This window comes from Embiotoca jacksoni, unplaced genomic scaffold (assembly GCF_022577435.1).
Source record: "Embiotoca jacksoni isolate LCO1_2020_lvr unplaced genomic scaffold, fEmbJac1.0.p SCAF_9, whole genome shotgun sequence".
Lineage (NCBI taxonomy): Eukaryota > Metazoa > Chordata > Actinopteri > Embiotocidae > Embiotoca > Embiotoca jacksoni.
Genome location: NW_027185447.1, coordinates 4,753,705 through 4,779,757, shown reverse-complemented (window position 1 = coordinate 4,779,757; position 26,053 = coordinate 4,753,705). Strand labels below are relative to the sequence as shown.

The 26,053-nt window shown below is 44.0% G+C and overlaps 2 protein-coding genes across 5 annotated transcripts in view; both read right to left on the bottom strand.

The window, feature by feature from the left end:
* sema3h (sema domain, immunoglobulin domain (Ig), short basic domain, secreted, (semaphorin) 3H) overlaps positions 1 to 2,822 on the bottom strand; it is a 70,860-nt gene extending 68,038 nt beyond the window's left edge. Inside the window, exon 1 of the mRNA XM_069140194.1 lies at positions 2,119 to 2,822. Within this exon, the coding sequence (XP_068996295.1) occupies positions 2,119 to 2,227 (109 nt within the window). The 5' untranslated portion in view covers positions 2,228 to 2,822. The remainder of the gene's footprint in view (positions 1 to 2,118) is intronic.
* Positions 2,823 to 11,027: 8,205 nt separating this feature from the next.
* Positions 11,028 to 25,495, bottom strand: rhoab (ras homolog gene family, member Ab). Of its 4 annotated transcripts, none has more exons than XM_069141678.1 (5): positions 25,327 to 25,495; positions 16,971 to 17,128; positions 15,213 to 15,333; positions 13,906 to 14,036; positions 11,028 to 13,720 (listed from the first exon to the last, which is right to left on the bottom strand). In XM_069141678.1, the coding sequence occupies exons 2-5, from the start codon at positions 17,124 to 17,126 to the stop codon at positions 13,547 to 13,549; spliced, it is 582 nt and encodes a 193-aa protein (XP_068997779.1). In that variant the 5' UTR covers positions 17,127 to 17,128; positions 25,327 to 25,495; the 3' UTR covers positions 11,028 to 13,546. The 4 variants fall into 4 exon arrangements, with proteins under 4 accessions (XP_068997779.1, XP_068997778.1, XP_068997780.1 ...); XM_069141677.1 differs by having other exon boundaries at positions 16,971 to 17,131; positions 25,327 to 25,494; XM_069141679.1 differs by lacking the exon at positions 25,327 to 25,495 and adding an exon at positions 24,988 to 25,084 and having other exon boundaries at positions 16,971 to 17,131.
* Positions 25,496 to 26,053: the final 558 nt, after the last annotated feature.

Below are 26,053 nucleotides of genomic sequence, written 5' to 3'. Positions count from 1 at the left end.
TCCCTTCTCCCTCTCTCTGTACTTTCTAGGTCACAATTGGTCGACTCCAGCCTAATCGTATATACGGCATGAACCCTTTTAGTTTCAGCTTATGTAAGAACGTATAATCAGTTGGTTTCTTATTTTACGGTGGCTCTGGTAAACATGATTAAAGGCATTTCAGTTTACCTTGCTGTAACTAAAGGCCTGAATGCCTCAAAAATCCTTTTAATTTGAAAAGGATTCACCGTAAAGAGAGCTAAGAGAGAAAACGATCAAATCCCAAATCCTGTTTTAATTACAAGATTCGGCTCTTTGCTTTCTCATGACTTGTGACCGTCATGTTTGTTATCCCCAAACAACAAAACACCCAACATGGGTCAAAGTGTTAAGTCCTCCCCTATTTGGCAGCCAAGGCTGCTTCAGAAAACTCCACAAGCATCAAATACAGCGTCCGTCACGCATAAATCATGTTGAAATCCTCCTATTCTGCAGTGAGCCCAACCGCACACCACTTCTGCTCGCACAAGGTTAAAACTAACGGCAAAACTATAATGAGCTGATGCGGTGCCACAGCACCCTTTAATTGTGAAAATCAACTCCAATTCGACCACGTATCAGCCTATTAGTGGCAGAGTCTGTGCTTCTGTTTGGCATTCAACGATTGGTGTTTATGCATTGTGCTGCACAGTGACACAACAGGGAAACTGAGAAAAAGAGGGTGCAATCCACACATTTACAATACAGTACTTCAACAATAAATAGCTGAAATTACAATAAGTTGTGGCTTTCCTTTCACTTTTTTCAAGAGACTCTGTTGTGTGTCTGCAGGTTTTTCAGCAACCACTGCATGGATTTCCCTACGGTAGACAGATCAGCCTGCGACCAAGAAATAATTAATTTGATGTTGATTTGGATCTGGGATTTCTGCCATCTGATAATTATTTCTTTGTTAGCCATAAATGAAACCAACAGACAAAGACACTTTTCTAAACCCTGAGGGGGGGCTGTGCTGTTAGGAAGTCAGTTCATGACAGGGAGGATGTCTTTGGGTGTGAAACCTAATTGCCAAATTGTTTAAAAGATGTTGGCAAAAGATTTGATTTCTACAGGAAATAAATCTAAAGGCAATAAAATCTTCTATCTGCATTCGAGCTGCTTTCATTACGCTTTGAGGAAATGTTGCTTTTGAGAACTGATCATTTACAGCTGATACATTTCTGCCAAGTAATGGCTTCTTCATAAATTTCCTAACTTGTCCATTGTTTCTAATGGTAATAAAAAATATTACAGGAATAAGAAGGGAAAGAAACACAAAAAGACTGATGAGCTGACCGGTTTTAAGCAAACTCCCAGTTTAGCCAAACTTGTATAAAAGAGAAAATGTGTTTGTAGTTGTGTTTGCACATCTTTTTGCTGTGCAGTCAGAGATTATTCCAAACATTTCAGGTGTGCTCAGTCTCAGTTTTACTTCTGAATAAATCATTTTAAATCCTGTCATCTGGCAAAGCTATTGGTTTGTTTACAATATTTATGTCTCCATGTTTGCAGGTTTTAGCAACTTTCATAAACTGATATAATTATGATTGAAAGAGAAAACACAGACGAAAGTATCAAAAGAAAAGTAATAATTCCCCTTCCAGTGCTTTAAAGCCTTTAATATGCTGTTGCTATCTGAATATGTAATTTAGGATATAAACTCTGAACAGACCTCATTGTGAGAGGAGAAATTGAGGTGGGCAGGGGATAAACACAAGGCTTTCACACCCAAATTAGACTACTGAAGGGATGATTAATTCAATACAGGTGGTTGCAGAGATGGAGGATGTGAGATGATGTGGAAAAGAAACAAAAAAGGCAGATGGAGAATGATTAAGTGGCAAAAAGGCAAATATCTAATTTGACCATGTATTGCATACCAGTGTGGGGGCATTCATAGAAGAAAAAAGAAAGACAAGTAAAAGATGAGAGCACGATTCCTGTCACCTGTGTGTGTGTGTGTGTGTGTGTGTGTGTGTGTGTGTGTGTGTGTGTGTGTGTGTGTGTGTGTGTGTGGAGATTGACAGAGCGACAGATGTGTGAGACAGTAAGAGCACTAAAAACAAAAAGAGACATAAGACAGGACATGTTGCCTCTTACCTGAGTGGGAGAACTGCAGTCTTGGTTGAGATGTCCTCCATGCTCCGGTTAAGGTGGCCCCGAGGTGGGCTACAAGGACCGCTGTCACCGGCCAATACATCCTCCTCATCACACACACTTGGCAAGTCCACGCCCGAGTTCAAGCAACTCACACAGCTTCGGTCAAAATCTCAGAGGTGCAATCAGGAGAAGTGCTGAATTGCCACTGTTGAAAACCCAATTTGAAACCTAATAGAGTGGAAGTCCAAGTCCCCGAGATGCTGGATCCAAACACCTTCAACAGTCCAAGTGTTCCCGGGCTTGAGTAAGTCCAGATCCTTAAAATAATTCAGCGCTTGTTGTGAGAAGGTAAGAGCAGCACTCGCACACACACTCCACCATCTGTGTGTTTCTGAGTTTCTGTATGCGTGTGGGCTTCAGAGATGGAGGGGAAATGTATTCCAAGAAAAAACTAAGTCGCCTCTCCGCTGCCTCCTCGCAGCTTGACAGCTCTCTTCTGTTCTGTCTCTCGTCCCAGCACCTCTCTCATGTGCGCTCTCTCTCTCTCTCTCTCTCTCTCTTTGTGGAAGGCGGAGGGAGAGAGAGCCCAGATCTTTGTGGCCACCCTGCACACACACCCAATGCAGCCACACACACCCAATGCAGCCACACACACCCAATGCAGCCGCGCTCCGGGAACACCTAGTTAAAGTGGAAATGAGACAGACAAATCAGCTTTCATCTTTATTCACATCTCACTCCCTCTCCGTTCTCTTTTTTCCTTTTTGCACTCTCTCACTCTTTTTTATTTCTTCGCCTTCTCTTGATAATAAACTTTATTTATAGAATGTGTATTAAACCCAGTGATTACAAAATGAGGCATACGAAGTTCAGAGTAATAATTTAGATCAGGTTACAAGGGCCAAAACCAACTATAATTACAAACAACGATGAGAAAAGCAATAAGATGACTTATCCGTACATGCACATGCACTAATTTTAGCTGCTCTACGTATGTCTATTTATGTCTTGTTTCTGTGTATGCACATTAAGAGGAAGTCATAACCAGAGTCAAATTCCTTTTATGGGTAAACATATCTGGCCAAGTTGATTCGGATTCTGATAAATAAAAGTCCGTTTTCAGAAGCAGTTGAAGACACAGATTTTTGTACATCTAAGTTTGTCAGAGATCAAAGATAAAGTTCAGCACATTGTTGTTGTGACTGTTGCCGTGGGAAAAGCAAGTCGTCTGCTGCCTCCAGACCTCCGACTGCGTGCAGGTTGGTGTGAGGAGCGCACCACGAGATGTAATCAGGCAACAAGGAGTGCATTAAAAGTAATGAGTAAAGAGCTTTAAAGCAATTCAAAAACAAACCTCCTCTTCTCTCTCTGTGCACCACACTCTCTTTTCTTGTTCTCATTATTTCCTCTGTTTCCACTCCTAACCCAAATGCAATCATTACCGCCTCCGCCGTCTTCTCTGGCTGTTATTTCCATGAGATACCGGATCGCCGGGATTCAGCAGCGCAGGCTGAATTTTTCACCAGCTCGAGTTCAATCACAGGCTAGCAGGGACAATTTTATTCATTCTCTGGGATAAATAATGAATTTAGGTTGCGTGCAAATGAATGAGGATATACTCCCTCCGAGGATTTCTGATTCGTAAATGATTTATTCTCCACGCTTTTTTGTTATTGTATGATTAGCGAGTTTAGGGCTTTTTTTTTTTTTTTTTTTTTAAACATAACCCAGCAAGTCTCATTCTGTGATTAGATGTCCGCCACTCCGATGTTTACACAACCTCAGCCAGCTCTCAAACGGTTGAGGGCAAACCTGCTAATTAATCAAGTTATCTAATGAGTGAACAGAAGAACAAGTCGTCCTGTGGTTCGACAATCCAACTCCTCCTCTTCCTGTGGCAGCACTATGCGATGCTAACGTGACATTAAGCAAGATGTAACTAACTCTGTGTGTCTTGGTAATTAACACACACACACACAAAAAAAACACAACTGCACTTACTAACTGCAAAATAAATCATCCCTTAAATTGCGCTGAAGTAGTTGTGCATAATTTAATATGCAACACATCCTCTGTCATTTGTACAGTAGTTGTACCTACGACTAGAGTCTCCATCTTTCCTGCTTAACTCTCATTGATGGAGCTTTCGCTCCTGTTTCGGCCATCCCAGGATTTACCTGCCAATCAAACAGTGCAGGTGGGACTCAGACTCGGTTAAAAGAGCTCTTCGCTTTGTTACGGTCATCACCGCCGACACTAACCACCGCCCAGGCCGGGTCTTCCTACATGTACAGTATTTTTTTTTTTTTTACACAAGCCGGTAACATAAAACACAACAATCCTGTGAAGAACTACGTCTGAGACTGTACATGTTTTATGGGTGGAATCTATTGTGTTTCATGAGTTGGTCATTAGATTGTTTTAAACGGATATTTTAATGCAGATTACTACGAGTGTGTGCTGCCGCTCTCATTCAGGGTGCAGTAAAGCGGAAGTTCGTGTTTGCCTTCAAATTAGGAACATTGCACTGTTAATTGTAAAAAGTTTTGCTCTGAGGTGACATTTTGCAATCACACTAATCCAACAGCAAAGAAGGAAACTGAATCCTGCAGAGGTCCCCAACACGTGTGTCGGTGAGTCACCGTTCTGCTCGTGTGTGTTTTGTAATCAAGTGGTTTCCGGTGTCGAAGAGTTCCAGCTGTGTAATAATCCCATAATGCCACGTCCTGTAGATGACGGGTAACTGAGATGTTTGGCCAGCGGTACTACCTCAAGATACCTGACTTCTTCTTCAGGGCTTCATTTCGCGCGCATCAACACCTCTGACGAGTGACACGGAGGGACAGACGGACGGAGATGAAGCGGTGTTGACTTCAAAACACCCAAACGTCGCATCCAACCTTTTTATTTCTTCAACTGCTGCCTTAAAGCCGACAGACCGGGCCCCTCCTAAACTCGCCACTCATTACGACAGGATCATTAGAAGCTTTTTAATTGCAACATGATGACCTCCTGGCTGGCTCGAACCAAAAGCCCGTGATTTCTCTTTGACAAGTGACGTCAATTAGTCAATTAACATTTGAGGTCTGGCTGTTAAGACCTGTTGTTACTGGCCTCAGATCCCACCGCTGCTTAGTCTCTGCAAACCACATAAACACAGACACACTTCCATTGACGCACATTTCTGTGTTTCGTGAACGCGAGAAGCCTTAATGAGCACTCGCTGTCATCTTTGTTTCTGTTTGGTCCGTGCGCCCCTTTTCTGGGCTGCCGTGAATCCCCGTGTCACTAATTCACAGCGTGTATGATAGTTATGGTTGAAAAACCAATGGAAGACAAAACGAGCATCGGGTTTGTACCGGTGGATCAAAACTGAAGCGTCGTTCCTGACAGCTTCATTATTATTTCATTATCTGCTTGAACCAACGTGGGTCACGGACAATTTCATATTAAGGGCTTCAAAATGCACAAACAGGCCTTGTTAACTTCAAACTAGTCATGACTGGATTACTGGGCCAGCTGTGAGGCTGTAACTGTTTAACTTTACTAAACTATTTCATGGTTTTTTTTTTGTTTTTTTTTTAATGGCATATTAAGAAAGGCACACAGGAAGAGCGATTTAGGTCAGGACAAAAGTGTCTGAATCCAATATAAGAAAATGGGACAAAGACAAACTTACCAAAATACGGATGGGACGCGTGTTCGTTTGCGCCCCTAACTCAGGTGGAGCTGTGCTGCCATCTTACGTTTGTCCCGGACACTTACCTGAAGGAGATCTCGCGGTTGTTTTTGTTTTTTGTTCTTTTTTGCAGCCGTCGAAATCCCGCGAGACTCAAGTAAAATAAAAGAAATTGGTTGAGCGGACATGGGTGCATCGTGACTTTCTCCACCGGCAAAGAGAACAAATCTAAAAAAAAAAAAAAAAGAAAGAGTGCGGGACCAAAGACCAGCAGCAGAAACCGGTGTCGTTTCACATTTCCGTGTTTTCTTCGATTGGACAAAGTGTAGTGACACATTTGCGCAACTAGATGTCGGTCTGAGGTTGTGTTAATTCAGTTCACTGTACTGGTGAAGAGAAACACAGCCTACCAGACATTATTCAGACATCCTAAAAATGTATACCAAAAATAACCGCAGTTTAATGCAGACATGGCATTCCTTGTAGGCGTGTTTTAACCACCCAACTGTCCGTGTTGTTGTGGGGGGGGGGGGGGGGCATTGACCTAAATGCAGCTGGTCCAGATGAAGTTGGGCTTGATAACATCAGCTCGCCTGCTGCAATTAAATAATGGATAGCAGCTTCCCCTAAATAAATTGAAAGTCCTCATAATATCTATGTATTAAATTTTGATTTAAGTCTCAGCAGTGACTTTATTGTAAATCAACCTTACCCTGTGATGTTTTTTTAATATCATATGATCATTTTAAAATATAACATTAAAAAAAAAAAAAAAAGGTGGGTTATGTATAATTCACACTGCTGTGATATTATTTGAATTATGGGCTATATATTTTAACCAATCAGGTTTGATTCAGGGGAATAGTTTTAATTTAAATTCTTAAACAGATGTGATGGAGTTTATGACAGGGTGGAGTGAGTGTTTTGGAAGGAGGGAGTGGATTTATTTGACCGTCCTCGTCCTCCGCGCTCCCGTCATGATGTGTTGGAACCTTTTGTGCGGGGGTGCGGCTCCTGCCGGGAGCGCGCCAGGGGTCCAAACAGCAGCTCGTAGCCTTGGCAATTTAAAGTAAAAAATATATATATAAAAGAAAGGAAATAAAAGAAAAGAAAGACATAAAAGCATTTAAATTGTTGTTGTTTTTTTAGTGGCAATGCAGAGACCCAGATTTTTTTTTTTTTATGTTTTATTCTGAATGAAATGTGTCAAGCAGACTAAATCTTGTTCCACCAGAGAAACTGAGACAGACGGGTGACTGGATGATGTGTTTTGGTGCCTAAGAATACAACTTTAGGAAACAACAGAATAGGTGGGTGTATCGATGACTCACGGGGCAATCCTTGTCATAGCCTCTGTCCAAAGTCGCAACAAAAAAAAAATGCACCCCACAGACTGAGTCTAAAGTCATCATCAAAGATCGTCTATTAAAAAAGATGAATCGCAACAGCGCTAAGGCGTGATTTCTTTTTAATCTTATACTGCCTGCAGCAGAGCTACTTAAACGCGATGAGTGTATGGATTCTGTTTTTGTTTTTTTTCTCTCAGCATTTTACAATTAAGAATATTTCAGTCTTATCACATGAAGGCACTACAGGCTATTTTGGCACGCCACTATGCCTTGTGAGTTAATGAACACAATCAGTCCGGGTTTTTATTTGCCAATTTCATATCAAATACAAGCAAAAGTAGCATTCCTTTGAAACATGCACTGCGAGGAGACTGCCTGGTTTGCCGAGGCACGGTTTTAAGCTGGCCTCATTTACCTCACTGTTGTTAAAATAGGAAATACTCAAGGAAATCTTAATTACTGGGAACATTTCTTTGGTTTCTTCTGTGTGTTTTATGACCGAACACTGGTTTTTATTTCTGCTTCTCACGTGGATATAAAGCAAAATCCCCTCCAACATTAGTGCAAACATATATCATCAACCAAGTGTTTAAGTGACAAGCATTGTTCCGAATCACGCAGATTGCTGAAAGTTTGAAAATATTCAAAGCTGTCAGTCTTGCTTCTCGTTTCAGGAGCCTCTTACTTTGTGGTACTAGTAGTAGACTTTACACAATCTCAAAAATGTAGTTCAATGGGCCGCTTACACGGCGTCCTGGTCTGATGCTCTGCTATGTGGTTATGTAGCAAAACTGTGGATGAGGAATGAAACTTCCAGGCTGAAGAGTCATCTGTTGCTGAAATTGGGATCTTTCAGTGCCGGAGGCCAAAACTCAATGACGCCGAACCCAACGTGAAATGAGATCACTTAATGACAGGAAGTTGACGAGACGATTTTTTTTTTTGGCTCAAAGAAACAAATGGAGATGCATTTAGTGAGTGCACCTTAAAGGCAAGACTTTCACATCCGGAAACGCCTGTAGCGTTATTTTAAATTGGCCTCTGGTGATGGGGCACAATGAATTTTGATTAAATTGAAGACCACAAACACAAGGTCTTGTCCTACAACTTTAAGCCAGGGCCTAAACCTTGGCTTTAGCAGAATGTGTGATTTCTGCTCATTGAACGCGAACCAAAAACTGTTCCTTTCTCAAACAACAAAGTGCTATATTTTACAAGCCTATAAAATGTTCCTTTCCCTTAATATGGGCGGAAAAATCGTCCCTTTTTAGAATGAAACTATCAGCTCTTTTTTGCTTAAAAGTTTCTGATATCTCAGAAAACTGTCTGAGTGAGAAGTCCTTTCCTTCTCCTCCGCCCGCCGACCGCTTCACTCCAGATAAATGGGCTCTTTGTGTAACCCGCCCCCGCTCTATTTTCACAGCCTCCCATTGGACAGCTTCCACCTTCTTGCCTCTTATCCCATTGGACGAGTCGGGAGGGCAATGAGCTCATATTGGTTAAAAATAGTTGGGCTCGAGAGGGGCTAAAAATAGAGCCGTATATAAGGGCGGCGGCTGGGCTGAGCTGCGCGCCAGTCCTCCTCAACTGTTCGCCGGAGGAGCAGAAACAGAGCGGCGGGTTATCGGCACCGTCAGCTCCCTCCGAGCTCGCTCACTCCTCCATGAGTGTTGCACCAGAGGCGGCGTTACGTCTTACGTGGTGCCCGGCCACCACTTTTGGGTGGAGCAGGCTGTGACGAACTTCCTTCCTGATTCTTTGGTTTTGCTCTGAGCGTCTCTCCAGAGAGCCCCAGTCATTTCCCCCAACGCATGAGTAATAGGTGGTGAACGGCCATAATACGTCTGTTAAACTCATTGTAATTAAACTGGTATAGCTGTGATTGAACCAGCGTGGTGCCAACAAGTTGCCTCCTGTGTCTCTTAATAAAAAAATTTTTTTTTAAAAACCCGGTGATGTGACTGTTCCCTGCGGTTTTTTTGGCTATTATCCTGATAAAACATGTGGTTTTGTGGTAACGTTTTTGGAGACCATTTCTATTTAATCTCATCGGAGGGCAACTGCTGCAGTTGAAGTGGAGGATGAATCGACTGAAATGGACTCATCGCTTCTAAAAAAGAAATGTGGTCGAAAGGTAAAGAAGTACATTTCCTGAGGTACAGTACAAATTCGAGGTATTTGTACTTGAATATTCCCATTTGATGGTACTTTCTACTTCTAACTTCACTACATTTCAGAGGGAAATGCTGTACTTTCTACTCCACCACATACTTTTGACAACTTTGAGTTACCATTAAGATGAAGATTTTGACCATCTAATGATGTCATATATAATAATACATCAGCCAGAGGGACCAAGCTCGTACATTCATTTTAATACTTTATCTACATTTTGCTGCTTCTACTTCAGGACTTTCAATGCAGGATTTTTTATATATATACAGTAAAGGTAAAATGTGCCCTCCTCTTGTGGAAGGTCAGCACTCACAAGATGTCCTTCTTCAGTCAGAGAAGCACAAGTCGACTCGTTTCCGCTCACATCCGCCCACTGCGCCTCTTGTAATCTGTTGTCGGAGACCTCCTCCTACTATCCATACTTCCTTTTTCTATACCTATTCATCCTTCCTCCTCCAACCACACCACACAGCTCTCCCACATAAACTGGCAAAGGTCACCCTGGGCAAAAACAACAACCATGCAGCCTCCGAGTGCTCAAACCACGCAGTATTTGCTTTACTAGATTATGAACAGTCAGATGGGCTGTTTTGCTGAATTTCTACTCTCGTGCCTTCTTACCCCTCAATAAACAGTTGCACCAACATGATCACAGCTGGTCATTTATTGCTCCATCAGTCTTGCAAATTACGATTCGTGTTCAGATTACAGTTTCTGGCAGCATAACTGGACACGTATGGATATTTGCCACCGTTTAATTCCCACAGAGATGCAATAACGCAGTCCGGATTAGGCTGTCAAGGAAGCACGGGGGGCGAAGTAGCGTGAAGCTGAATACGCGTCTAAAGAAAAGAAAAGAAAAGAAAAGGTCATGCAAAATTGCCTCTGTGCTGCATGTGAGCAGCCTGCTTTGCTCACGCGTTTTTTTTTTTTTTTTTTTATTCCTGGATTTCCACTCCTCCACGCTGCCTTACACAACTGCTGCTGCACGGTTGGACGCCGAGCTTCTCCACTGCTTCCATCCAGCAGCATCCCACACAGGCTGGGAGCTGCTTCACCTCGGCGTCCCACACACTCGCAGCTCTCTGCGGGGCCTCGGTGCGAGGCTGCCGGCACATGATCTCCACGAGCGGGGGGTGGTGTTACATTATGCTCTTCAACCAGCAATCATCCCACTGACCACCGGGTTGTTTTTATTTTTATTTTTATTTATTTTTTATCGGGCCTATAATCAAGCCCGAGTGAGAAGTTGTCGTCGCTTTTATATTGAAACCCGGATGGTCTCTTCCACATGCACCACAAAGCTTTTTTTTTTTTTTTTTTTTCACAAATGATTTACATGGGTGGATAATTTGGATTTAAAAATCAAGCCTGGACGTGTGAATACACTGAACGGGACATGACGAGGGACTGAATCCAAAGTGTGTTCAGAATAAGACTAATTTCCACATTTTTCACCGTTTGGGAGCTAATTTGCAGAAACGAGAGAAGACGTGTGGCGGGATTTCGCAATCAGTTTTTACATTTTACGTTCTCGACATCGTCCTTCACATTTTCTGTCATTTGTCAAGTGACTATTAGCGGCAAATCATTTCCTCGTAAAGCCAGCAGTACATAAAAGAACTAATCCATCACCCCATTCATAATACATGTGTATTGACTGGACTTAAGCGCCCCCCCTGAGACCACAATGAATAGGAGTTGGGTGTTATAGAAAGTAATTTATTACACAAACCAAAGCTAGTTTACAAATACAGTTTCCAGTCATGTGTGTGTGTGTATAGTCTAGTATGAACAAACCCACATTTTATATTTACAGACGTTGCATACAGCTTGGTTTTCCTGTTCCTTTGTTTACGTCACTGCTTCAGCATCCAAAAATCAGGATTTAAAAATACAATAAAACTAGAAATAAAAAGGATTCTTTCTTTTTTTTTTTCTTCTTCTTTTTTTTGTACACAAGACTAAGAAGTTTCCTTTTTTTTTTTTTTTTTTTTGTCTCTTCAGCCAAGTTCAAAAACAAACAAACAGAAAAAAAAAGCCAGCACTCGTGGTCCTAGCGATGCTCCAGACAGGCAGCCGAGAGGCCAGCCTTTCTCCTGACTGCCTAACAACAGCATTTGGCAGGGATGATTGACGGGTCATTACAACCAAGTGTAAATCATCAGAAAAACAATTCAGGTAAAAGCACGAAAGAAAAAAACAAACTAAAGCAACAACACAGAAGTAATTCCCTAGTCTTCCACCTCCTATTTTTAAATACTGATAGACAACATGTTTATGACTTTTTCTTCTTTTTTTTTTTTTTTTTCTTTTTTCTTCTTTTTTTAAAAGCTGGAAAGAAAGTATAAAAACAACAACACAAGACTGGTTTCTGGAACAGGCTCCTCCCTGTAGGCCAGGAAGAAGAACAGGAGGGTACGACGCTGTCAAAGAGAGCCTGAATCCGTCAGTAACAACACGCAGAAGAGTCAGGAGAGGCTGCTGGCTGACGGGGTGACTGGCCACACCTACACGCTTTTTTGTTTGGAAAGAAAAACCCTTAAAACAGCTTTCAGTGACGCAGATCACTCGCGTGCTGCTGGTACTAAAGTCTACCCGGCGGACCAAACCTGACTGTTCTGGCGTCAGTACGCGGTATTCTGGAGGAAAAAGGTCATTCCACGTGCGTGCTGCGTTTATGCGTCGTTAACTGGTGAAGCAGTTACCTACCAGTAAAAGGCGAGACACGCCGCGGTACGTCCCAGGCACCTTTTTAAATCAAAAAAAAAAAATGAACTGTACGCGTGACCTTCATATACGCCCGCCCGCACGCGCGCAGAAAATATTCAATCGTTCATCCCAAATAAGGAGATGGGTGGCGTGCGTGTAAACAATACTCTCCTCTCCTTGTTCCTAGTCCTGGTCTAAAACCAGAGGAAGATGAGCACCAGCAGTCAGCTGTGTGGACCGGGGGAGGAGGCACGGGAGGCGGTTCGCTCGGGTTGTAACTACGCAGGGCAGGAAGCTACCTTTCGTCATCCGGTGGGACCGCGACAGACCTTCAGATGGAGGCCGATCGTGCGTTAAAGTAGACAAACCGGCGGCGGGTCAGAGGTGAGGACGGCCCGGGGGGCGCGGCTCTCGGCCGACCGCGCCGTTCCCTCGACAACACCGCTGCGGCAAAACGTCCGACGGCCTGAAGTAGGGCCGCGCGGGGACGAGACCCCCCCTTTGACCCGAGTTGACTTTAAATTCAACGTGCACACGGGCCGTGAGCCAGAAAGCATCTGCTGCCAGGTGACTGCAGCAGATTGTCCCCGGTGAGGGACCGCACGGCACCGAGTTGGACGCGTCGGCGTGTCCCTCCGCACCGCTCTGATAATGCAGCGCTGATACCGGAGATCGAACCGCTATCTTTACTTTTGTTCTGGAGTTGAACCGTCAGCTCGAAGCTGAAATCAATTTGCAGCACTTGTTGTTCAACGCTGGTGGTTTGTCTACTTTTTGTCCAGGTAAGATGAACGTGTGAAAACTGGGAGTGTTGCTCTGGTTTTCGGGGTTTCCTGCGTCGTCGTGGTCACACCCACATCCAGCGCTGCGCTGCGGTGTTCCCATCCCTCCACCCGTCCACCTCCGCCTCCGCACCGCCCTGTAAGCGCTAATTCCGGGCACGAACACCGGAGGAGAAATGGTCCACTGGTGGCCGGTTACAGTGGTCCTCATTTACTGTGCTGTCTGTTTGCCCCATTTATCTGTCAAGTCATCCAGGCGGGAAACTAAACCTGTTGAAACTGAACTGAACACAGTCACTGGAACAGTTTAAATTTTGTAGTTGTTTTTTTTGTTTTTTTTATTTAACAAAGAATCTCCTCATGATCTTTATCAGTGTAAGTGGCTTGTTGAAAAGACTAAATGTACCAGCGTCTGGCTGGTGACAACTTCTCACCCTGATGGTAAACGCACAGGTAAAGAGCTCAATGGTTTACAGCGGTAGTCATGTTACTGTGCTCCGTCCGTCCGTCCGTCCGTCCGTCCGTCCGTCCGCCCGCCCACCCACCCAAGCTTCCCAAACCCAAGTCCCACGGTAAATTCAGTCCAACAAACAGCCAGTTTACAGCGGTAGTCATTTACTGCACCCCCCCTCCCCCTCCCCCATCTAGTAATCCCTCCCCCTCCCCTCCCAAGCCCTATCCCCCGGGCAGAGCAAGCCCGGGGTGAAAACAGTCCAAATATGTCGGCCAGTTTACAGCAGTACACATTTATTGCTCTTCTTTCCGCGGCGGGCCTGCAGCGCCGCCCTGGTGGCCATCTCGAACACCTCCCGCACGCCGTCCTTGGTCTTAGCAGAGCACTCCATGTAACCGAACGCGGCGATCCTTCCGGCCATGTCCCGGCCCTCCTCCGACTTCACCGGCTCCTGTCGGCGGACGAGAAAAATTTTTTTTTTAAAAATGGAGAATTGGGTTGAGGAACACGCTGACTGTTCACAACATGGCGTCATTCACTCCGCAAGTAAATCGGCAGAACAGCCAATAATTGTTCACTTCAGAAAAAAAAAAACGGTTAACTAATTAGTGAAAGACAAAGAAAGGACTCGGGCACCTGCTTCATCTTGGCCAGCTCTCGGCGCGTGTGCTCGTCGTTACGCAGGTCCTTCTTGTTTCCTACGAGGATGATGGGAACGTTGGGACAGAAGTGTTTCACCTCCGGGGTCCACTTCTCTGGAATGTTTTCTGTGAAGTGAAGCAAGGAACAATCAATAACCCTCAGCCAGATGTGATCTTTTCTTTTTTTTTATTATGCGTGTGTGTGTGTGTGTGTGTGTGTGTGTGTGTGTGTGTGTGTGTGTGTGTGTGTGTGTGTGTGTGTGTATTTTGGCTGTCAGACTAAAATGTCATTCAGGGCCCAATATAATAGAGCTCGTGAGTCTTTATTATATTTCGAGTTTTCCAGCTTAAACCTTCTAGCGATGACAGACCATCACAACTGAATACAAGGAGAACCGACAGAACTACTAAACCAGTATCAGCATATTTCCCAGTGCTGTGTGTGCTGCATTAATCCCATTCATACCCTGAGATAGTCGTCTCCTTTCTCTTTCTCTGTGTCTCATTTAAAGGAAAAACAGGAAGTGCAGCTAACTTTAAATAATCACATGATAAGAGAAGCGGTTTCTTTTTCCTCTTGCTAAAACCCCAAAGAGCAATTTGATGTCGCAGCAGTTACGCTCATCTTTAAATGTGTTAACGGTGTAAGATCCGGGGATGTCAGCAGTCTGGTTAGTTTAACATTTACAAAGCAGCGCCATTTAAAATGAGCCAATTAATTATTATGCCTCTGAAGAAAGGAAATAAAAGAGCTTCCTTATCTCCACTCAGCATCAAGTACTATAAAAATGTTTTAATCCTACTTGGTCAGCAAAAATGTGATGTCGGTAAGGGAACTATAAATGACAATCTCTGGTACAAGAAGCCTTTGTTTTATTACAATTATAACGTCCTCTCATTTAATCGTGTTTAACTCATGTGTGGCAGCTTCATTCTCTGCAGCTTTTATCATCTTATTTTATGTAAAGCCATTTCCATATGATCAGGGAGGTACTGCTCATAATCATAACGGGAGGAAAGGCACGACGTGTTGTTTTATAGCACGACGAACGGCTTGTTTCAGAGTGTTAGTGTGTCCAGATGTGAGCAGGTCCTGTTTGTTGTACCGAGAGACCCGACAGGAGGAGCACACAATCTACACACACCAGAAATAACTTGGGATGAAAACGGAAAGAAGGGAGAGAGACAAAGTCTTTTATGTCCTGCATGCATGAATGTGTGTGTGTGTGTGTGTGTGTGTGTGTGTGTGTGTGTGTGTGTGTGTGTGTGTGTCTGTCTGTCTTGATTGTGGTTTGTACTCACCCAAGCTGTCAGGGCTGTCTATGGAGAAGCACATGAGGATGACGTCAGTGTCTGGATAGGAGAGAGGTCTCAGCCTGTCATAGTCCTCCTGACCTGCTGTGTCCCAGAGAGCCAGCTCCACCTGACACACACACACACACACACACACACACACACACACACACACACACACACACACACACACAGAGAGAGAGAGAGAGAGAGAGACGAGAGGACAAACAGAAAGACAAACAGGGAGGGAAAGAAGTTATCAAACCACGTCCGTCCTCGTCAACAAAACCTTCATGTTTAAGCCGGCCAACAAAGAAGATAATAAATGTCTGCAGCAGAAACAGTCGTGACCACCAACTGTAAAATGAACCGGTTCATCGTTCTGCGTGAAGGAACAGTAAGTCCAACAGCAAAAGAGTTGGTAGTTTAAGATGAAAAACAAAGACTTAAACGTGATGAGTTTTAGGGAGAGTACACCAAAAAATGCTTTTGCAACCTTAAAATGGTCGAGTTTAAATGAATAGAAATATGGGACTTTATTTCATTTATTCCCATTGAAATAAGTAAAATAAGCTAAAGAAAGATGTGAGCGTGTTCAAGTTTTGGTATTAGTCTGAACTGCCTGATGGCACCAGCTGAACAAGGCAACCTGCTTAACATCAACCTTGTGAAGACCTCATTTACATTCATCCAACAAACACCGAGATCTGTCAGAGCAGAGGTGACAGATTTACATGACCGGCCCAGAACGAGCCTCAACAGGCAATTTTTTTTATTGCTAAGATTTGGTTAAAGGGGAAACTGACAAGTGAGTCAATTGCTATGTATCAAATTTGCAACTCAAAAACCCAAAATGTTTTCGTTACTAATACAGGACATTTAATCTCTGACAGAATAGAAACCACGGCTGTGACATAAAGAACCTTCTCTGAACAGACTGCAGAGCTAAATACAGAAAGGAAACCAGATCAAGACATGAGGAAAAGTGTGACATTTTAGAAGCAGCTTGAGTCCTCCTCAGCAGCACAGGGGGTTCGAAATCAACCAGCCAAGAAAGACTCAACGTCCCAGAATCCCATTAACCCAAAATGAGCTCAGGACTGGAGAGCTTGTGTCTGACGAGTGAGGCCGGGTGCTGCAGTTACCCACAAAGGGACATTTACAGTGCATGATGGAGGTGGAAACCATCGGGACGGTAACTTCATCTGTCCATGTGCATCTGCGTGGAATATGTGCGGACTGAAACCCTGAACTGTGTTTGATATTTATAAAAACACACCTAGTCGAAGACCGGGAAACAGCTTGTGAAACGCTGCGACTAATCTCAACGGCGGCAATCTGCATAACAAAACCAGAGTTATCAGATGACTGTTGCAGTGAGGGGAAGATGTGAAAATGGAGCAGCGCAGTTTTATCAACACGGGCTCACTTGGCCTGAAGGTAGAATTAAAGCGTTGAGCATGATTAAGCACCCAGGGAACAAAATTAGCCCCGATACCAGCACAAAAAGCACTGCAGAGACTACAAGAGGCAGAAGTGTGTCGAGACATTTAAGAGACACGAGTCGATGACGCTGATCGTGTCAGTAAAAATGCTTCAACTTCAGTTTAGATCGTTTATGTATTTAAAACACCGAGAGTCCTTAAATTGAATTTGGTCACCGCCGGTGCGGGTGGGACAGCAGCTGTGAGTGCGACTCCAACGCTCGCTCCTACAGGGACATTAAATGGTGACCATCACGTCTCTCGACCGCTGCAGCCGTCTCACCTGTTTGCCGTCCACCTCGATGTCGGCGACGTAGTTCTCGAACACGGTGGGGACGTAGACCTCGGGGAACTGGTCCTTGCTGAAGACAATCAGGAGACACGTCTTCCCGCAAGCTCCATCCCCCACTATCACCAGCTTCTTACGGATGGCTGCCATCCCTGCTGGAAGACGGAGCGAGGAGGAAGTCAAGGTTATAAAGGAGCCACAGGGCAAGCATGACGTGAAATATAATAAGGGCAGACATTACAGCAACATTATCAACGATTGTGGCAACTTGGAGAAACACACAATAAATAATATTCAAAATCTTAGTTGACATCTCGTCTCATATCAGGATATTGACATCATCTTGACGTCCTGTAGGAACGACGTGTGCTACTGGTGATCGGTAGAGCTTCGTTGTGCAGATGCAACACGCAGCACTCGTTTTGACACATTTAACCACATGGCTGGAAAGCGGTTCTTAACCGGAGGTTCAGAAACCCTCAGGGGAGGGGAGATGGTTCATGAAACCTGAAAGAGATTTCCAGGACAGAAATGTAATGGCCTTCACCTTTTGTGATTCATGCTTTCCCTTGATGCAGGGCATCTTCAAAACCTTGAGGCGTGTTTAGTAATTGTACAAATGGCTTGACAAGAGCAGGAATCACTTCATACTGGAGGGTTCGTGGAACAAAAAGGCTCGAGACACGATGTACAAATGAAAACCTGAAATCACAAAAACCTCCTGCAGCATATTATAATACGACTGTATGAGGCTGAGTGACAGGCTTTAGAAATGTGACCACTTCGATTAAAAAACAAACAAAAAACAGTCAAAAACCGACTTGCCTCGATTACGTGTGTGTGCGTCATATCGACATACAGATGTCTCCAAAAATGATTGAGCGTGTTACTGCACTGCAGGCTTCTGTCCCGCTCTTACACAACATTGAAGAGGCGTGAAGGCGTCATTACGGCACTGCGCAAAAAGATAAGCTACCAGGAAGTACAAGTTAGACGAGGTTCCAGTAATGAGAAGTTAACGACCCAGCAGGCGCAGCTGTGAAGACGAACTTGCCCAACCGAGTTAAGGGAAGTTGGGGCAAATGAGTGACGCGCAGTCTTGTGTCATTGGCTCTCTCCATGTTGGGAAATAACCTTCAGCATAATGTCACAAACACAGGAACTAAATGAAAATGTCAATTTCAGGTTAACTGAACCCACAACTTTCAGAATTGTTATTTAACATGCACGGGTGAAAAACTACTGAAAGTCACCAGAATTATGGTCACATTTGACCAAAAACACAAAAACAGGAAAATAGCAATTTCCCGTCATACGTGTCCAGGAACTGTGTCCAGAGAGCTGGAGTTGTTGGGTGTGGACGTTCGGGAACAGCCGCCTCATTCACCAAGTACACATCAAACACACCTCGTTTGTCACGCTGGCACTGCTGCAGAGACACGACGTCCCCACCAACACAGTGCTTGTACTGTGCACAAGGACACTAGGACCTCACACAAAGAGGGTCATTAATCATCTCCCTGAATGGTTATTTCCTCCCTGATCCCAGAAGGTGCAGCAGTGTGCGCTGTCAATCATGTTTCTCTGCCCTGCTATTTCCATCCCAGTGAGTCAGGTGGAGGCGTGGCGGGGCAGCAACCTCCATGACGGAGCTCCCGTTCCCTTTGAATCCATCTGCTGAGGTGTGGGTGTGATCTGCGGCGTTTCTGGAGCTGGAATACAGCAGCTCTCCGAGTCGCTCGGGTCCCTCTGATCAGAGATTTACCGAGCTGTTGTACTCAACTGTGACATAATATGATCGATGGCAATTTATTGCAGCAGTAAAATCTTTCTTTGGCCAAAAACTGCGCTTATGTAAGAAGATGGTGTTTGGCTTTAAACAGCACGTCCTGCTTCCCCTCCAGTTTTTGTGTTTTATTTCTTGTCCGGGGAGCTTTTCTATCCGATTACCATTTTCAGATGCTGTAAACAACATGCTGCCTATATTTCCTTCAGCTGCTGGCAGCATTTCGCTCAGCTTTTGATTAAAAGCCAACGCTTTTCTAAAGCACATCACATTTGGACATACTTCCCACTGCATAATGTTCCCACAAAAGACACCCGCTGCGGCCCGTTAGCCCACTAGTTAACATTCACACATGAACGTGTGACAACTCACTGAGTTGATTCAAATACTGACAAAAGCGTACTAATAGTTCTCGTCACTTCAACTTCACTTTCGCAAACATTTTTGCCCCGAGCCGTGTTCGGTTTTTTTTAACTCTGAAATGCAACAAAGCTGCGTGAAGGTGCTGCAAGCATCCTATAAAATGGAAGATGGATACTCTAAGTAGGACAGCAGTGTCAAAAAAGATCAAACCAATCCCTCCATGACTACATGACTAGATGAAAAAGGAAAAGACCAAAAAAAAAAAACGGGGGCAGCTGTAGCCTCGAGGTGGGTGTGTGTGGTCAATGGAAGAATCCTTTGACCAGTGAATAAACCGGGTGGATGTGCCCTCCTTTTAACAAATGGCGCCTTCGTGTCTATCACCAAGTCAGGAAAGCCATTAACTGTACTCAACAGCCAACGGAGGTCTCGACACGGGACACAATAGAAAGCAGCTTCTAGGTATCAACAAATGCAGACAATACGTTTAGTTAAAGTGTAAACCTTCGACTGGCCAAAAAAAGATGCAGGAAAACACTTAGGAGGGGCCAAATGAAGACAAAACACAACGGGGAACGGTTTGATGTGCGGAACTGAACATCTCCGTTGATGGTGGAGAATATTGGGTCTGAACATCTGCTTCAAAAAGAGCAGGAATTGTCATCCAAATAAATTGCGATGTTTAGCAGGAAAATCCATCTTCATCAGTCGGTACAATATCGGTAGAGGTGCACAACTACGTAATAATGATGACAAATGAAGGAAATGCAGTGTCCAAAAGTACTTTCTTTAAGACGGTCAGCTGCACTCGGTGCTGCGTTGGTGTTTGCAGGTCTGTTATTATTATTCTTGCCGTCTTGTACAAGAAGCCCAAAAAAAAATATGTGTTTGCCCGGAGCTCCCCAAAGCAGCAACAAACAAATTAAAATGCAGGAAACTCGTCCTCTTGCTTTAAAAAAAAATGTCACGCATCACTTTTCCATTTGTCTTATTGCTGTAAATGGGTTTTTAGACACTTCCTGAAAAACGTAGATTAAAAACTGTCCATCAACCCAAAGCATTAAAAAAATATAAACGGGAAAGATTTTCTCTTTTGGCCAAATTTCCCAGTCTTATAACTGCTCAAAAGAACAAACACAGTTGTCAGCTTCAGGCTTGTGAAAGTCCGTAGAGAAGCTGGCACCTCGAAACGAAGCAATAATCATTCAAATGATTTGGATTCTGCTATTTTCTAATGTGAGAAAATTGGTGTGAAACCGGAGTCTTCTTTCCCTAAAATCCTGAGAAAGCTCAAACAGAAGTGAAACCGTGAGCCTCGTCTCTGACCCGGTTTCCATTTGACTATTTCAATCTGGACATATGCGATCTGACCACAAGTGGCCGGCAAACGTCCGGGTGGAAACACACCCAAGAAACGTTGAGGTCTGATCTGTTCAGACCACATTCGTTTGGCAGTGGAAACACAATCCATCCTGAGGACTCATTGTAAGACCGACTACTCAGCTGACGCCCTCTGAATATCAATAAAAATAAAAGCAGCTCCGGGTTCCTGAGTCGGTATCTGACCCGGAGCGCCGGTGAGTTACCGACACGTCACAGCAGGTTCGTTAGCTTTGGTTTGTTTTGTTTTTTTTGCTCCATTCAGTCGTTCACCTGATCTGATCTCTGCCTGCTCTTCTTTCATTTGTATTTAATGTTCTGTGTGATTCTGATCAGCTGAACTGCAGCCGACTGACAGCAGGAGAAACTTACTGCAAACTGACGTTATGAAGCAGCTGATTAGCGAAATGAAACACTTGTTTCACCAAAACCTGCTCTGGGTTTATTTTTATTGTTTTTACTTTTAGTTAATATCGTGTTATTTCCAACACACATCATCTGTAGCTGTGGGAGAGACGCACTGTGGATCAATAATTAATTCAATAATGTATTAATCTAAGAAGCCAAATGTTTCCGGATGTGAATAAGACTTACAAACTCCAGTGTTCAAATACGTCACAGCGCCATATTTGGAACAGACGGCGCGTTAATTAGTCTAATCTGTAGCTTAAACTCCTCTGCTCACGCATCTGTCTGTCTTGTAGTTTATCTCCTATAATAGCCGACGCATCAGACCCACAGCTGTGGGAGGCCCCGCCCCCTTTGATCCACAGCCCCGCCCCCTTTGATCCACAGCAGCAGAGATGCGCTGCAACAACTATAATCCGACCCAAATCAGCGGCGTTCTGATGTTCAGGTTATGTTCTTGTGCTTATTTACTTTTGTATTTTCCTGACGTAGCCCACGTGCTCATTTGCATAAGCAGCGGGGGAAGTGAGATCTGACCTCAAGCGGTCACCGAGGACGCATGTTGATGAAAGGTGGAAACAGTCTAAACTGGACAGACGTGGTCCGATCACGGCCAGGAAGCAAACGTCCGCATTGAAATAGCCAAATGGAAACAGGACCTCGGTCGCTCCGACTAACACAATGAGACATCGTCACTGACAGCACACATCGTCATTTCATAGTCATACTAAAATCAACGCTCGTCAAGCGTTGGACGTGATGCAACACCAAACTGCGGTCTCCAGGCAACCTGGACAACTGTCTTCTCCTGGTGCATAAATACCAAATGTTTCTTTAAGCCAAAGAAGGACCAGGCTGGTTGTGGGTGGACACGGTAACAACAAAGCGAGCCCAGGTTCAATGCGCTCCCCCAAATAATTGTAACCCTGGTAGATAATGAGGACCTGGCTCCACGCGGAAATCACCGCCCCAGCTGTGTGTCAGCCAGCAGGAGGCCACGAGATGAAACTAAAAGAGACAAACAACGGATAAGTAGAGACGTGGATGTCCCCAACGAGATCAAATCAACAGAGGAAAGACACAGAAGGAGCAAAAGGCAACATTCCTGAGATAAACATAGTTAGTGGAGCAGGACGACGGCCGGCAGCAGAATAAACCATCCTGACAATTTCACCGTTCCCTTCATCAGCTGACCTTCCCGACAGTAATGTTTGATTGGTACTTCACGCTCACCGCTGACTGCGCTCCGTCTTAAAAACTCATTTTCGGTCGATTTTCCGACGCTACGGCACGTCGTTTTTAAAACGAAGCCTTTGGATGGTCAAGTATCGAGCGTGATAGATCACGTGAACTGTCATCTTCTCACGGCGGGCCTGCTGGTCAAACCCACTCGTACGTCCACACAACCAGGTTGTTTTTTTTTTTTTGCAAACACAAAACTGCTCTGTGGCGTTTTCACTGTTTCAATCAAGTGTAAAGTGAAACACTATTCAGTCGGTATTGTTAGAAGTTATTATTGAACTGGTTACTGTGATGATTCATCGTCGTGTCCTTTAGAAAACCCAACACAGGCCACCGTTGCATTTAAAAGTCAGTGTGAGTTTGAGGCAGGAAATACCCCACGCAGTCCTTGTGGTAGAAAATGAGGGCGGCGCTTAAGGATGCTTAACTGACTGCCGGCTGATCAATATTTTAGTTTCTGACAGAAACTTGGCAGGTGTTTTTCCCCTGCCACCTGACATGCATTTCTGCTGGCAGCCAACATTTTGAATTACTACATTACCGTAAAAAGGACGAGAAAATATGTTTTTTTTATGACTGCGTGCAGCACATGCATAATGAAAAAATACTTTATGAAAAATATGGCCTTTGTTGAGGCTGGTAGATGATTTATGAACTCCATCACTGGCTAAATGCTACAATCTGTGTCACCTACATGTCGTCAGCTGCGACGACGTGGCAGTGATCCTCAACATGTCACAGATCTTGATTTAAAGAGTCAAAACTCTACAGTGTTCATATTTTGGTTCGTTCTGCTCCCACCAGCAATCAAAGGTATCCATTTAAAATATATACATATATATATATATATATTTTCAGAATATGCACTCTGGTGATGCCCTTGTTATGTCCATAATTTTACTACACTGAACTTAACTGTGGACCACGATCCTTTTCAGATTGAATGAAACATTTGTTGAATGTAGCATATTACAAATTTTAATTGCTATAATAAAATCTGATAAAGTGTTTCATGCATCATTAACATTTATCTGATGGAGCTGAATCGGAAATTTAAGAAATTCTTATTTCTAAATTAAAATGTCGATATCCAGTCCTATTGATCACATTGCTAATTGAACCACTGAATCTTCTGATTGAAAGACAAAACTCGTGCCAAAATCCATTCAAACCACCAGAGTAATCATTAATGTCAACTTCAAAGCCTCGATCAACAGATCCTTGTCAGCGAGCACAATAAATTCCGAACATCAATTTCTATTTTTAAACTCCGATCCTCATTATTAAAACAAATAAGACTCCACTTGCTTCACTAATTGCACTATTAAGACTCTTATGATTAGCAGTTAATCCACAGGAAAACAAGGCTCCTACAAAATACTGATAAACATTCATCAAAAGATCCTTCTGACACACCTACAAAAGAAAAACAACAGAAAACCAATCGCTATAGTACTTCATGAGTTTACAGAATAACCGACCTTCAGACGATTTCTAGCCAATCTTGAGAACAGCTTTGTCATCAGTTTTGAGCTTTTCTTTATCAGACACATGCTGACATAATGTACCAGCAAGAAACCTTCTTCGGTCGGAGATTCTTCTGGACATGCTGATTTATTTGAATTGGACACCGACACTGAGATACCAGTTTAGTTAACAGCTTTAACAGTGACCGTGTTTAAAACCTGAAATAAAACCTTGCTCACCCCCCTCCCATGTCTTAAGTGCGGCAAATGGAGCTGTCGTATCTTTTGATGGAATAAATGCTATTCTTGAGGATTTTCTACATTTGCACGAATAACACAAAAGAACAAATCGGAAGAAAGATTTTAGCCCTAAAAAAAAAAATTGGCAGGTATTATTGGAATTATATGTAAAAAGCCACATTACAGATTAAAGTGTGGATGTTGACCATGTGCATGAATCTGATATTTTAATTATAACTGTCTTCATGTTAAGTGAAGAAAAAAAATAAACAAGAAATGCTTCTGTCAACTTGACAATCATGTACATCGCTGCCATTTCCTCCCCCAAATACCAGATTACATCTCGAGGTTTGTCGGACAGCAACTCGCAACCAAATATCGTTACATCATCAGTAACCACGACTCCTAAACATATTTTAAAAGATCATTTTTGACAGAAGATTCAAGCCCTTGGTCACATTTCTGAACACCCAACTCACTGGTTAGACGGATGACGTCTGTTTCCTGTGGTGCAGCCAAGGCACTGAAAAAGTTGTGTGTTTTGCCCTTGAGAAGTCACAGTGTTAAAATCCAAACATTGTTTGTTTTTGTTTTTTTGTTGTTGTTTTTTTTGTAAACCAGCGAGCCACTGGGTGGGTCACCAGAAAGATGGCGTCATCACAGGCAACAGATGGCTAGTGTGTCCGCAGTGGAAGAAAGGGAGGGTGGCCCGGATCCAAACTAAACTTTAACACCAAACGAAAAAAAAAACACACTTACGACTTTTCAGAGGAAATGGCTGGTCATAACAAAACGTCATATTATAAATCATTCACTTAAAACACCCTTCAAAGTTGAACCGGTTTCTCTTTTTTTTTTAACCCGAATATGTTTTAATACCAACGAAACAACGGCACGTACGGATCTGGTGTTTATTTTAAGTTCACTGCAGGATCATTTGTTCCCTTTTAAATGTATTATACGACGCGGTGAAACTACGATGTTCCCGGCAGACGCCCAAGAAGAGGCGCCGACGTCGGCCGAGGCAAGCCAGGAAAAGCGCCTCATTGTTCGGCTGCGTCTCGCCAATCGAGGCCGGTCTCCGCGGTTCCGTTCATAAAAGCCTTCCCGAGTTTACACAGTTTACCAGCAGAGTCCTCGGCAGGTCGAGGCCGCTTCAGTCACAGGAGTTTCTCCATTACGCGGAGTACGGCGGTTTTCTCTTCAGCTCAAACTGTGTGGCAACCGCGGAAGAGAGACGACGGGACCCCGAGGTCGGTCGGTCGGTCGGCTCGGGAGGGAGGAGGAGGAGGAGGAGGAGGGGGGGAAGCTACGTTAGCCACCGCGAAGCTAACCTCGCCCAACGCGGCCTCTCAAAGCTCCGCGTAACTTTTTTAAAAAAAACCAACCTCATCCACTTTTAAACCGGACAACACTTAGAAAGTCAGCGCCTCGCTGTCGTCGGGTATTCCAGAAAGTAGTTTACCTTTCAGTTTATGTGCCGAACAGTCGGGGGTCGTTGTTTTCCGTCCGTGTTTCTCGGAGCCGAGTTGCTTCGCCGACCAGCCGAGTCGCTCGCTGCCGTTTCCTCCGAAAGTCTCGATCCGACGCGATGAATTACTTCGCGGGAGCGCGCAGCCGCGGTTTGTAGTTTGGTAGCTGAGGGTGGCGGGCACGAGCCTGAGAGCCACACCTGCGCGGGCACGACGACGACGCGCTGTCGGAAATCTGTACCGCTTGTTTAGTGCATTGCGTTGAGACCGTGAAAAAAACGCGAGTCTATTTTCAGACGTGGCGTTTTCTGAAAACTTTCAAATAGTTCACGTGTGTTGAAATGTGACGGGAGAGGATCGTGTTTTATAATCACACGAGTGTTTCCTAAACCACCGTCCGTCCGCACGGCCCACAATGACTCACTAGTATTTCCTTATATCTAAAGTACTCGTGTTTTCCACGGGTCCCCAGTACAAAACGCGTAATTTGCTCATTTCAATTTCGGGCTAAACAACCGATCATTTAATAAGCATCGTACTGGTTCAGTCTAATTACATTCTGGGGTTATTATTACAGTAGTTTCATGCCTTGAATAAACTTAAGTCAATTGCAGCTTTGCAAAACAGTGAACTTTCCTGACGTAGCCTACATATGAGCCACCCAACTGCAGAAAGGAGTCTGTACCTACTGCCCCACCTGGCGGCTACTGTAGGTAACCA